General features: G+C 34.1%; 1 protein-coding gene across 4 annotated transcripts; it reads left to right on the top strand.

The window, feature by feature from the left end:
* The first annotated feature begins 6712 nt into the window (after positions 1-6712).
* On the top strand, positions 6713-14298 carry LOC142631312 (plastid division protein CDP1, chloroplastic). Of its 4 annotated transcripts, XR_012843578.1 has the most exons (13): positions 6713-7166; positions 7247-7360; positions 7437-7598; positions 8132-8236; positions 8332-8454; positions 8930-9298; positions 9523-9618; positions 9782-9901; positions 10797-10862; positions 10932-11693; positions 12373-12563; positions 12987-13229; positions 13850-14298. XR_012843578.1 is itself a non-coding variant. In XM_075805457.1 (12 exons), the coding sequence occupies exons 1-12, from the start codon at positions 6834-6836 to the stop codon at positions 13069-13071; spliced, it is 2526 nt and encodes an 841-aa protein (XP_075661572.1). In that variant the 5' UTR covers positions 6713-6833; the 3' UTR covers positions 13072-13539. The 4 variants fall into 4 exon arrangements, 3 of the variants coding, with proteins under 3 accessions (XP_075661572.1, XP_075661573.1, XP_075661574.1); XM_075805457.1 differs by lacking the exon at positions 13850-14298 and having other exon boundaries at positions 12987-13539; XM_075805458.1 differs by lacking the exon at positions 13850-14298 and having other exon boundaries at positions 6714-7166; positions 7461-7598; positions 12987-13539.
* Positions 14299-15017: the final 719 nt, after the last annotated feature.

Here is a 15017-nt window from a genome sequence, read left to right as displayed (position 1 = left end):
TCTTTGTGTTTGTATGGTTTTATAATTCAGTTTGCCTCTAAGATTACATATAGTCTTAGTTTTGCGAAATTTGAGTTCCTATTAGTCATGATTTTATAACTACTAATTTTAAGTTCAAACCGAGTTTTATATATATGGTTTGTGGTCTCTAGCATTTTTTCCTACAAAACAAATACATATGTATAGTTTTAAGTTTGACTAAACCATGTTTCAATAGATTTTCATACTATACGTATGTTTTTAATTTATAAATTGACATTTAATGTAATTTTTCTCTTTAGTTAAATATGGATGATAGAAAAGGTTCTAGCGAATGTGAAGATGAGAGACATACTTTGGTTTATGGTAGTTGACTATTTCAACAATTACATGTTGGTGCGTACACATGTATAGAAGGAAATCGATTTATGTGGGTGAGGTCTAACCAACATATATTGAAGACTGAATTATATAATGGATTGAATGGTGTGATTAGAATCCCAACATTGAATAAGAAAAATCATTGAAGAGGAATGAGACTAACTTATTACTAAAATTTTTATGATATTATGATTTTGTTTAGTCTATTTTATAGAGTTATCTTAGAAGTTTTATCATATCATGTTTATATTATTAGATTATGATAGTAGTGGGTTTAAGCAATAAGTGAAAATTGTAGTACCATACTAATAGAAAATGTTTATAATTCTTAGATTCTATACCTATAATTAAAGGATTTTACATATTTTGCCATAATTAATTTTTTCCCCATGTTATATGCTTAATAATCAATGTTGTTTGGTTCTCTAGAATTGGTTTTTTTGCTTTGCTATCTCTTTCATTGTATTTGATAGATAGTATACCTACAAAAAACATAAATGAGTGTCTTATCTTAAGTTCATTGTCCTCTCATACATAAAATAATCCCGGCATTGTGTGGGTTAAACACTAGTTAATATAAAGTCTAAACCTAGTGCTAACTCTTGCATCTCATGTTGTAGCATAATTGAGATAGAAGCCAATGTAACATGTTAGCATCTCAATTATGATCACATCATAAGCTAATTTCCAAAAATGCATCATGTATAGAAAATTATGACAATGTTAAATCGAAACATATTTATGTACTTCAGCTCCTTTAAGCATAATGTCCAAAATTGTTTCTTAGTCAATGTGATTCAATTAAAATAGTAGCTAGAGAGCAAAAAATTTATGACAACTTTAATTTGAGACTATGAGCATAATTACAAGGACAATATAATTTTGCATCCCCAACCATATAATATGAAATCCTAAAACTATATTATATTAGGTGCAACAACAACCCAATCCCGTAATCAATATTCCTCGGTAGTGAGGTCATACCAATCACTATGATTAGGCGAGAATTATTCTCATTATTAATGTTATCATAGTAACTTTTACCAAACAAAAATAATTTGCCGCTCTTCCTTTAGCCTCTAAGTGACATAGCTTTGTTGGGAGGTTAACATTATTTAGTCTAGTGTACTCCATTGCCTAGACTCTATGTGAGTCACCAAGTAACTCTACGGTAGCGTGGTCGTTCTCAATGTAAAAACACACTTTGTCCATCATTAAGAAGTTTAATCTGTAGTACCATGAATTAAACACCCTCCGTAGGGAGCAAGGCATGTACACCAAGGTGAGGTGCCTAATCACACTACCATAAACCGACAATAGAGGTCGTGAGACTTAACCCTTGAATCTCTCTCCCACTAGAAATTTAAAACAAGTGGATTGTTTTTAAATCATTGTGATCTCATCACAATTTTAACCCTACACATCAAATGTGTTTAATTGTTTAAATTCGATGTGATTTGACTAAGTCACGTCACAATAGCGTAACGAACATTCGCGTAATCATAAAGAAGTTTAATCATGCAATCCGTGAAGTAAATACCCTTCGCACGAATGCAATGCTCAAGGCCAAGACAAGGTACCTACTCACATTACAATAAACTTAACAAAATGGTTATTTTGAATCCAACACTCCCACTTGTTATTTGGGTTTTCTTTAGACTTGTGATCTTATCACAATTTATAACCTTGCACTTGTTAAAGACTCTAGTCTCATTAGAATCACTAACTAAAATGGAAGTCCTAAACTATTTAGAATTTCATATACACTAATGGATAAAAAATTAGTTATATAGAACTCTATTCTGGACTTACTTGATTAATAATTCTAATCTCATTAAAAACTATATAACTTTTAATTAGAGCTTTAATCTCATTAAAATTTTTTAATTAAAATAAATTAAGGACTTTAAATCATACAACAATTCCAATATCATTAGAATGTTTCTTAAAAGACAAGTCCTAAACAATTTAGGAATAAGAGTTCTATTTAATTAATATATTTTAATCTCATTAGGCCTTTTAATTAGAAAATGATTAATATATGTCTTAACTTTTAAAGACTATAAAATTAATCACTTTATATAGAATTATGTGTGATCTCATCACACATAGCCTTGCTTTTTATCAAAGTTTTAACACTTAGTAAAAAACAAGTGAAGATTCAAAATTCAGTACCTTCGATTGGTCGAACCTTTTTCTCATTCAATCGAAAACGTGAAGAAATTCATCAGAAAGCCACTGCCTTGTTTGATCGATTCTCAATTCCTATTCGATCGATTGAAAACAACATTCGATCGATCGATAGGAATTCTCAATCGATTGAGACTTGTGAAACTTAATTTTTCAAAAATTTTCAAGTAACCTTTTTTACATTTTTACTATTTTCCATCAAAAACACTTTTTAATTTTATAAAAGAATATTTATAGATCAAATACTAAGGCTTTCAAGATCAAGATCAAGAACCCTAAAATGCTAGGAACACTATAAATCATAAAATCCTAATCTCAAAGTTACATCACGCCTATATTAATATGTATAATCATGAACTGATATGAAAAACAAGTAGTTAGAAAACAATAGTTTACATATCGGCACATGAATCTATACATATTCATATAATCTAAATATATAAAAGCATACGGATGATATCCAAGCACATAATTCCATAGGTATATTAGAATCACAACAAGGATTCTAGTGCTTCAACTATTATATGATAAAACAAAGTCGTTATATCATATCTCAATAAACCTAGAATCTTATTAGCGGTGTGCATCTGTAACCATGGCTTTCGCGAATCAAGTTTGTACCCATATAAAATTATATATATGCGAGGCTGAAGCCATAGTATCCGTAATTTCAATGAATATATCACATATTTGAATCACAGCACATAGGTTTATTAAACAATAGTTTTAAAACAAAATTATGCAGAAAAATTACTGCAGAAATTTGAAATACCAAGAAAACGGTTCTCTTTAATTCTAAAACTCAATCACGTATTATTCAAGCATGATATTGAAAACTTGGCTCTAATATAAATTGTTGGAAAAACTGGTTTTGCATCTACTTCATAACGGAAGCAACACAAGGATCTACTTCATTCATGAGAGATACCTTGAATTTTAGAACAAAAAAGAGAAAGCGTACTTTGATGCAGTGAAATTCAAAAACAAAACTTGAGAATACCTTCAATTTTCATCACAATTCCACATGGTGTCCAAGATGAGTGGTCTCTTAATCAGTTTCTATGTACATTGATTTTCCTTTGGAAAAATGTATTTCTAAGATTCTGTAGAGAAAATATATTTTCTCTTCTTTTAATCATACGTACATTTTTAACTGTCTCGACAGTTACTTCATTTAATAGCTTTTATTAAATAAGAACTGATTGTCTAATTGGGTTAGCCTTTAGGCTAGTCCAATTGGGCTTAAGTGTGTGGCTTGTGATGAGACCAAATGGACTAATAAGGCACTAGCTCCAATGGGCTTTAAACTAATCTGTCAACTCTTGACAAGTCCAAAATTACCATTAATTATATTACAAGTACCACTATGGAAATATAATTACACTCTAGGCCTTATTATTAAATTATTTTCCAAAACTCTAATATGATATCATTTGACCCCTCCATGAACTATCCATAGTGAACAAAGTCATAATAAACTGTCACTTTGTAAACAACTATTTTATTCTTTAAGTACCAAATTTAATCTTTTAGTTGTTCATATTTTTGAAATCTAATTTCATAAAATATGAATTTTAGTAACTCTTTACTAAAGTGGCCGGTCCTAAATAACCAGTTTCATTAAACTAATCTCAAGAGGATATTTCGTGTCTCTATAAAAAGAGATTATGGATTCCATATTGAGAATATGTGTTCCTTCAGCACTACGTGTGATTACCCAATATACTGAGGTTTTGACCGTTAAACTATATCTCACTCCTAATATATCAAAATAACATACATTTCATGATTGGGTTTACTTTTCTCTCAGGATTGAAAGTATACGAAATTAGAAGTTGTGAAATTATTTATTCATTTGAAAGTTGTTAATTGAATAGTTAATCTCACAGCAGTTTAGTTCAATATGTCTTACACACTTAAGACATATAAACACATTAACTCGAAGTCTCTATTTCCATGATCAAGACAAACCATCTTAACTGATGTGTTATAGTCTTCAAAGATGAAACGCCAAATTTTATCACCGACTACGAACTATATTTTGAGTTTATAAAGAACTTGTGATTTATATCTCCTGTAACTATATTATATAAATTACATACAATATATTTCAAAGATTATGATAATGTCCCATTAGTTCATTTATAGATAGTCTCATATAATTAAACAATTTAATTATTTATAACATGCCAATTCATTGAATTTTAGGGCACAAACCCTAATAGTGTCATCCTCACATTGGGTGTGTACACCTTGGCCAAAGGTGACCATTGCAGAAAAATATGGAGTCGCCACCTAGATTAGGTCTAAGAACCATAAATATACAAATAGCATTAATGGTCTTCCACCATTTTTGCTAAATAGAAACCAAGTTGTAACCTTAAACCCACCAAAAAAACCAAAGAACTCTTTCGTGGTTGTAAGCCAAAAAAGAGAGGAAAATTAGTCATTAGAGATAGACAAACATGGAGCTCAAGAAATCATATTAAAAGTAAAAAGGGTAAAAGACCCACTCAATTTCAAGAACCATAAATACACAAATAGCATTAATGGTCTTCCACCATTTGTGCTAAATAGAAACCAAGTTGTAAGCTTAAACCCACCAAAAAAACCAAAGAACTCTTTCGTGGTTGTAAGCCAAAAAAGAGAGGAAAATTAGTCATTAGAGATAGACAAACATGGAGCTCAAGAAATCATAAGAAAAGTAAAAAGGGTAAAAGGCCCACTCAATTTCAAGTATAAAAGGAGTAGATATCACCTGGTTAAGGGAGGAGGTAACACAAGGGGAAGAGAGAAAAAGAGAAAACAAAAAGAAACAAAAAGAATGAGAGAATATAATGAGAAATAAATAAGAGAAAATTAGTGGAGAAAATGTTGAAAATTTGTGCATAGTAGTGTACTTAAACCCTTCCATAGAAAACACCTAGAGAGAAAGAGATTACCGCATAATAGTAGTATTGACATGCACCACTAGGAAAACTTCATCTCTCCCATGAGACCCATCTCTCTCGAGTTTCTCAATATTCATCTTAATATAGCCAATCTAACTCACATTCTAGACCTAACAATTTTGTGTCAATGTTAAGTAATAAGATTGTGTGAGTTGGAGTTGAAATTTTTTTTATCCCGATTTATTTTGCAGAGTGTATTTTATACATATATGTACGTGTGAATACATATAAGTAAATATACAAATATATATTAGTAAATATATACATATATTTGAGAATATGTGTGCTAACATGTTGTAAACTACATTTGATTAATGAATACTTGTTTGGGTTTTAGTATTTTTTATGTAGACTTATAATCATATAGCAGAGTAATGATTAATTTGCAAAAAGTGAACAACCCATTCTGCGGAGAAAAACCCATTCTGCGGAGAAAGTCTCATTACATAACAGAATAAATGTTCCTTCTGCAAAAAGAGGAGAACAACCCTTTAGAGGGCAATAGAAGAGGAGAATAAGTCCATTTTGTAGTAGCACTCCTTGGATCGGACTTAATATTTGTGCACAAATTGTTAGCAGTAGGATGAGAACCCAAAGCTCGTTTGGCGAAAGTATCAGACCCAATTTCCTTCTTAGAAAAATGTCCAGACTAGATGGTGTCTAATAGCATCAAGACACGTATCTAAGGTGCTAAAATGTGAAAAAAGCAACCCTCAAAAAGAGGATATTTGACAAATTGGCAAATTGACAATAATTCGAGATTTCAAATAGGGTGGTACGAAAAGAGAGAAGAAGAGAGGGAGGGGGGGGGGGGGGGTTGTGTTTGTCTTAGAAAGAGAGAAGGGAAAGGAGAAGGGTCGTGTTAGAGAAAGAGTTAGAAAAATATTTGACAACTTTTTTTTTTTTTTGGTGGTAAAATGTTTTACAAAAGACTGAATGTTTTGTTACTTGTAGCTGTATTCCTTTGGGTTTAAGCAAGGTTTATATTCTGTCATGTGTTTACTCTATCAGAATGATACTGTTTAAAAGCATTGGCGATTCTGATAATGGGTCCATCGGGGCGAGTCAACCCGACCCGACGGAGCTATGTTATTTTTATTAAGACAAACACTTTTCTTTACATTAGTAGTGCTTTACCAATGCATCAAAAAAAAAAAAAAAAGTATTACTTTACCAGCCATTAATTATTAATATATTGAAAATGAAATTAATTAGAGAAAATAAAAAATAAATAAGAGAGAGAAATATAAAATAGTACTAGTTTTGTTTCTCAGACAAACAGTAGTTCCCCGTTCCCTCAGGCTCAGGCTCAGGCGGCCAGCAAATTTGTTTATGGTGGTGAATTGTGAAATGGGTGTGTCGCAAGATTTATGCAATCGTTGTTGGAATCAAGATGTGGTGGGTTTGGACAGAGTATCATCAGTATCAGCATCAGCATCAGCATCATTAGCATCAGCAGTAGTAATGCTAAGAATCAGAAGCTCCAATTTCTCCAAATTCAAGGTGTCTTCTTCTTCTTCTTCTTCTTCTTCTTGTTTTAGGGTATCACATTTGAGGTACTGTGACATTCTCACTCGCCGCCGCTCCAGACTCAACGCCATTGATACCCACATTATTAATAATCATATTCATGTTACCGTTGATATCCCCGTTACCTGTTACCAGGTCAGATTTTGTTTTTCTTTTTATGTAACTTTCTTATGGAATTAATATATAGTAATAATAAATTGCATTGCAAATTGCAGCTTATTGGTGTTAATGATCGAGCTGAGAAAGATGAGATAGTTAAGTCCGTTATGAATTTGAAAAGTGCAGAGATTGAAGAAGGTTACACCATGGATGTTGTTACATCTCGCCAGGTACACACACACTTGACGAATTTTGTTATAACTTATATTCATATTCATATGCCTTGCTTGACTTTTTTTTTTTAAGTATATTTTTATTTTGGGTTTGCAGGATCTTGTAATGGATGTGAGGGATAAGCTTCTTTTTGAACCAGAATATGCTGGTAATATTAGGGAAAACATCCCACCTAAAACTCCCCTTAGAATTCCTTGGCCTTGGTTGCCTGCTGCTCTTTGCCTCCTTCAAGAGGTACACTACGCCTCTTTACTTATTACCATTTTGTTTCGGCACTGCAGAAAAATCTTGGTCAATGGAAAAATAGCCCAAAGAAATGAAAACTTTTTTTTTTTTTCTCTTCTCAACTCCATTCATTCTGCTTTCACCACCACGCCTAAATGGAATATTAGTGATTTTCAGTGTGAGTCAAATGGTAGGAAAAGTGTTGGTGTGTACATTTTTAGGGTAGCATCCAAACACAAGAAAACAAGTTATTTTCTGCCAGCTTTAGGATTTTGTTTTAGGTTCCATGTGCACAAGAATTATATCCTTTTTGTAGGGTCATGGTTCATTTGTTGTAGGGTTAGTGGTGAAACGTATATCATGTCCTGCTTGTGAATCTTTGTTCTTTCTATATTCTACCATATCATTACCCTCTTACTACTTTGTTAGACCCGTGGAATATTTTCTTCCATTTGTAATGTCATGTACTTGTTAGAATAAAACAAAATAAGGCTTTTCGTTTGGAATATAGATATGATATTATGTGGATTTCTCCTATTTAGGTTGGAGAGGTGAAGCTTGTATTGGATATTGGTCGGGCAGCTCTTCAACGTCCAGATGCTAAGCCATATGTTCATGATTTGCTTCTGTCTATGGCACTGGCTGAGGTAAGACATATTAGCAAGAAGGTCAGGAAGTTGAACCCTCTTTTTGTAGCAGCCTTGTTATGCCTCCTTTTCTTATCATAGGTGCTTTCTTGAAGTGTGCTATTGCAAAGATTGGTTTCGAGAAGAACAAGGTGTCCCATGGATTTGAAGCACTTGCTCGTGCTCAGTGTCTTCTAAGGAGTAAAATATCTCTTGGAAAAATGACATTGTTATCTCAGGTAATGCTCATTTCAAGAAAGCATTTGCTTAGTTCAGTCTGCAATATGCATCTTTCAATTGCTTTTGGGGTTGGTCTAGTGGTTTCCAAGGTCTCATGAGATTTATGAGGTCTTGGGTACAAAACTCCTAGCAAGCATATTGAGGCCACCCCAAGGAATTCCTCCCTTTAATGATCAGGTGTGTGGGATGGGGAGGGCCTACACATGTTAGGGGAATATTCAAGTGCTCGAAGAGTTTTGGACACCCATGTTGGCAAAGAATAAATATTTGACGAATCAATAGTTGAAAATAAAACAATCCGATTTTTCTCAATCTTTTCAGTCATGCATTAGAAAAAATTCCAAATAATTAGTGAAAGTATAATTAAATCAGATCATGAAATATGTGTGTGTGTATATATATATATATGTTGCTTGCCATAGTTAAACTTGACTTCCTACTGTTTGTGGTAAATTTGTGTGCCTTGGTTTCTAGATAGAAGAATCTTTGGAGGAGCTTGCACCTGCTTGCACATTGGAAATATTAGGCATGCCTCATTTACCTGAAAATGCTGAACGGAGACGAGGAGCAATTGCAGCCTTGCGTGAACTGCTCAGACAGGGCCTCGAGGTTGAAACTTCATGCCAAGTCGAAGACTGGCCATGCTTCTTGAGCCAAGCACTTAATAGGCTAATGGCAACAGAGATAGTTGATCTTCTTCCATGGGATAGTTTAGCCATTACACGAAAGAATAAGAAATCACTTGAATCACAGAATCAAAGGGTTGTAATTGATTTCAATTGTTTCTACATGGTGTTAATAGCTCATGTAGCACTTGGATTTTCAAGCAAGCAGACAGATTTGGTAAGTTCTTTCTGCGTGGCTTGTTTACTAAATATTCCTATTCCCACTTCCCTCCTTGCTATACTATAATTTCTTAGAAAAAAAGTTATTGATAATTTAGTATATTTTGTATGTTTCTTTTATCATCAACATTACTATTCAGATTTGATTTCTTTAGGAGATAGATGGAGAGGGAAGGTTGTGCTCCATATACTAATCTCACTATTCATGTAACTTTTGTGAAGATAAACAAGGCAAAAACTATGTGTGAATGTTTAGTAGCATCAGAAGGACTTGATCTGAAACTTGAAGACGCTTTTTGCTTGTTCCTTCTTGGACAGGTACAGTATTCATTTTGGTCCATACTATTTTTAGCACGGACTCAAATAAAATACTGTGGGAATTTTTTCTTGGTTTCATCTGATAGGATATAATTTTCATTCCATTTTCCATTTTTGCCCAGTATGTTTACTAAAATACTTTGATTTATACATTGCTCTCTAGGGTACTGAGGCTGAAGTTGCTGATAAGCTCCAACATCTTGAATTGAATTCAAATTCCACTACCCGAAATTCAATCTTGGGGAAGGATATAAAACATGTTTCTGGTGTGAAACCATCATTGGTTTGTCTTCTCTCTCTCTCTCTCTCTCTCATGCTTGGAATTCTGATTTTTGTTGCCCTTAAGAACATGCTACTGAAACTGCTTTTTTTTGGGGGGGGGGGGGTCCTTTCATTATGGGGAGTTCAAGTGATGCATGTTGATATATTGTGGTTAACTTCTATACTGATTTATCAATATCTATTTGCAATTTATATGCATTACTGGCATATGATTCTTCTTGGCGATGTAATGGTCTCCATTAGTTTCCTTTCTTGGTGAAAGACCTCCCGACCTGTTGGAGAGGTAGCTTTAGAGGCAATCAAAGCTTTGACTTTTGGAATGCTATCCCTCTGTCTAATGTGGTGTATTTGGATGTTATCCAATGCCAGATCATTTGATGAGATTGAGATATCTTTGCTTCATTTGAAACTCTGCTTTCTTAGATCTTTGATTGATTGGTTGACTCATGTTTGTTGTTCTTCTCTTTTAGAGTTCTTGGATCTAGGTAATTTTAAGTCTTTATTTGTTGTATAGCTCTTGTATACTTCCCATGTACTTGGGCTTTGCCCTTTTTAATAAAATGTTATTACTTATAAAAAAATGCTTCTTGGATGATAGGATCTTGTATATTGCCTTTCGTAAACTATGATTTTTCTTATTGAATCCATCAGCAATTTAGGGATGTACTCCAGTAGATCAGAGCCTGCGGTAACGCTTATTCTCATTTTTCGTGTTGGTTTTCTTATTTTGTGCTCAGTAAAGTGAAGTGGTTTGTGCCAGATAGATATGTTGTTTTACTACATCATGGATTAAGTTACATATGATGCCATCTTACACTTTATTTTCATTACCAATTACATGCTTGTCATTGAGTTTGATGCTTTCTCATGTTAGACTGCCTTCTGCTCTTGACTAGGAAATTTGGCTGAAGGATGTTGTCCTTGCTGTCTTTCCAGACACGCGAGATTGTTCTCCTTCTTTGGTAAGGTTCATAATGTGGATGTAGTTTTAATTTTTAATAGGAAGTCATTACGGATGTATGGCTCTGCAGGTCAATTTTTTCAGTGGTGAAAAGAAATCTCCTGGGAGCAAAAAAAGTAAAGGAGCTGCACATACCGTGCCTGCTATATGCCAGAGACCACTGGCCACTGCTCCTCTGTCAGAGCGGAAATTTTTTGAGGAATCTCTTCCATATGTGAGCTCTTCTCGACTTCCTGGGTCTGGGTCTGCTGTTAAGCAGTTGGCTCCAGATTTTCAGAGTCCATTAACATTGGGCAAAAGTAGCAATGGTAGTAGTGCATCATCTGGTAGGAATATAGGTACACACCATAGTAAAATTTGGGAAAGTTGGTCAGTTGGAAGGATTACTTTTGTTACTGTACTGGGTTGCATTGTGTTTGCTGCCTTGAAGTTATCAGGCATTAGTGATAGTAATATGAGAAGAACTTCTAAATATGATTTTAGTAAAACAAATGTGACGACAAGTTTGCTTTCTCAGACACTAGATTCTTCTTTGGATTACAACATAGGGCCAGCTCATATTAAGGAAAGTGGTGTTGCTAGCAGACTCAAGAAGCTTCTAGCAATGGCTAATATCCTGGTCAGGAACCACTCAGATGCTGGAAATCCACATGTTTTATCCCCTGCTGCTAGTATATCATCCTCTATGACGGCTGTGTTTAGGAGGCTAATGCCTATGGAAGAAGCTGAAGCCCTTGTTAGGCAATGGCAAGCAATTAAAGCTAAGGCTTTGGGGCCTAGCCATCAAGTTCATACCCTCTCTGAAGTCCTTGATGAATCTATGCTTGTTCAGGTAAAATGCATGGATTGGTCTTCACATCATGTCATAGATTTATAGAAAAAAGTATATAATTATATGGTCAGATAATCTGAATTTTTGAGTACTCTGATTATAGTGAGCAATAAATCGAAGCTGGGTATCCCAAATAGCTGGAAGGAAGTTATCAACTTATGACATATATACAGCTATCATATCTGGTGAATCACCTAGTGATGTGATAAATGGGATGCTTGCATTGTGTAGAGAATGTATTGCATACTCCCAATGCAAAGCTGGGTCTTGTTTCAAAGGAAAAAAAAAAGTAATCTTGAGAGATTGAAATATCAAAGAAATTAACGGATAATGTAGGGAACTTTTCTAAAGAAGAGTGCTTTGGACTCATCTGTAGCCAGTAAAACCTATGGTTGGCTAACCTGCACCAAAATCAATTGAAAAATTGATTTGGATAATAGAAATATTATATAGGAAAGAGTCGTAATTCTAGTCCCTGCAGATTTTAAATTGGTTAAATGAAAGGCTGAACTTAGTAACGTAGAAAGCCAAGTCATGGTAAAGCTTGTTTAACACATATATGGGAGAAAATATATTGATGCATTTAATATCTAAGTTTTCTTTCCTGGTGGCACACAATTAATGCTTTATCACTGCATGTTTGTTTGTTTTTCTTTTTTCTTCCCTTAATGGCTCACAGTGGCAAGCTTTGGCTGATGCGGCAAAAGCCAAGTGTTGTCATTGGCGATTCGTTTTACTACAACTGTCTGTTCTGCAAGCTGAAATTATATCTGACGAGATCGGAGCAGAAATGGCAGAAATTGAGGCTTTATTGGAAGAAGCTGCAGAGCTTGTTGATGAATCTCAGCAAAAGAATCCAAATTATTACAGGTAATTGGGCTCATAAAATGTGTTGATTTGGTTTTTTTTTTACTGATTCCTAAAATCATATTGTGCATTGGTCATACGAGTCCAATGAAAAAAAAAAAAAAAATTGTAGATCTGAAGTCTGCTTTTCAATATTGTGTGTGCATTGGATTTGGATATTAATTCCCACCATATGGTTCACTAATTTGTAAACACTCACTACTTCAAAGAAAGATTGCTGGATAATTAGTCAAGATTGCCAAGATAATAGTACAATATCTTTAGTAATATTCCCTAACTATCTTTTATTCCTTGGTCTGATTTGTTATTTATTTGCTGTCCTGCAGCATTCAAACTTTTCTTTGTCTCCTAAAGACCTGAATTTGGAACATTTTATTTATTTTTTATGACATTTTTCTTTTCTTTTGTCTCATTGATTGGTTGCAGCACTTATAAAGTTCGTTATGTTCTAAAGAGGCAAGATGATGGATCTTGGAGGTTCTGTGAAGGCGATACTCAAACACCATCATAATATTCTTCCTTGTTTGGAAATGAGGCAGTCATGACATCTGATGTTCTGCTAAATTTGTTCCACCCATCCTCCACTTTTCTTTTGCAGAGGAGGCTTGTAAAAATGAAAGTAGATCTTAACTGAGAAGGGTGGTGATAACTAGTTACAACTGGTGAAAGGTATATCAGCCAAGCTTGTTGCTTCTGAATGATTTGTTGTTAGAAGATAGTGTATCCAAAGGAAATTGAAAATTGAACGTGGTGAGTACTAACCAAGTAGTGTAAAGAGTGTAATTGACCTCGTTTAGAATCTACATCAATTCTTTTAGAGGAATTAATGTGAGTGCTAAATGTGTAATTATGGGCATAACGAAGTCATTTATAGAAAGGGATGAGTACGTGTAAACTTTCTCTTGTGATAATACATTTGATTTCAAGTTGTGTGTAATATGCATTATTTGAGAAACTAGGGTGAATATGTATCTCCAAGCAGACTTTTGTACCATATATGCAGCAATGGCTTCACCCAACTTTTTCTAAAGAGCAGTGTTTATTACACACTCGCGTATACACACTAATGTGTGATAAGTTTTACCATTTTATAATTAGATTATTATTATTATTATTATTAGGAAATAACTGGCTAATTTCATTAATTTTGACCATTGAGTCTAGTATTCAAATTGAAAGACAATTTGCATCCGATAATAGAGAGAGATAAGTCGAATAGCATCTAGAGAGCTTTGGATTTCAGCTACTATTAATTTATTTCGATCTAAATCAAGTGCTTTGGATTTCAGCTACCCGATGTGTGGAAATTGTACCAGAAAATACTTTGAGCAAAGCTCAAGTGGTTAATGTTGATGACAATGGTGATAACGTCCCAGAGCAAGCTCTAGAGCAAAGCACAAAGATTCTTGTCTTGGGGTTTGATTGTAGTGCTTGAGGTTGAAGATGGATTTTGAGAGTTACCGTTAGAGTTTGAATGAAGAGCAAAACGCACAGTTTCTCATTAAAGTGTATTTATCAGAACGCACAGTTTTGTTCATGTTATATGTACTAGTGATTAAGCCTTGAAATGGTGTCGTTCTGTGAGCCCAGAAGGTAGTTTAATATGGCGCGAAATTCTATTGACCTTGGCTTGCCTCTCTCTCCTAAAATCACGGATTAGATCCATGTGATGTGGATTAGCTGTTATACAGTTTAGCTTGAGCTTTGTACTATAAATACACTTGTATACTTCTAAAATTAATTAAGCAAGAATTATTCAGTTTCAATTTTGTCTCTCTTTCTCTCACTCTTCCTCGTTTCAATCTTACTCTCTCTCAATTTCTCTGTTATACTCACAGTTGTTTGCAGTTAGATTCTTGCTTCAATAATTGATTGCATTTGATATAGAATTCTTCATGGTATCACCATTTAGGATATAGAATTCTGTATAGGTGTAGTCCATGACTGCCTTATAACAAAGTTTAGGATTAGGTTTGGTAATACCACTTTTGGACTTGGTCTGCATAGGATGATGATTAGACACATTAGAGACAGTAGTGATAGGTGTAGGTATGGAAGGAGTAGGATCAGTATTATGAGAAGATAAGGCAGGTAAACATGCAGCAGGAATAAGAGACTTTGTGGACTATGGCAGGGTGGAAGTGGAAGAATTGTCTACAGTAGGAGCAGAAGAAAGAATAGGTGACTGAGGCAATGAGTTAGGTGTAGGAACAGAATTATGGGAATGAGAAGTGTAAGGACCTAGAAGGGAATGTTGGTTGGTAGAATGAAGAAACAACATATTTGATAACCAAAGAGAAGTGGACAGATCCGAAGATGAGGAATGAGGAGCAGTGACAGCAGGAGATAAATGCGAAAAGGAAAATTTAGTCTCATTGAACAATACATGTCTGGAAGTGTATCGAGATTGAGACTTAATATCAAGACAGAGATAACCCTTAGAAAAAGTAGAATAAC

Source organism: Castanea sativa, chromosome 4 (assembly GCF_040712315.1).
Source record: "Castanea sativa cultivar Marrone di Chiusa Pesio chromosome 4, ASM4071231v1".
Lineage (NCBI taxonomy): Eukaryota > Viridiplantae > Streptophyta > Magnoliopsida > Fagales > Fagaceae > Castanea > Castanea sativa.
The sequence above is the reverse complement of the archived record's forward strand: the minus strand, read 5'-3'. Positions and strand labels throughout refer to the sequence as shown.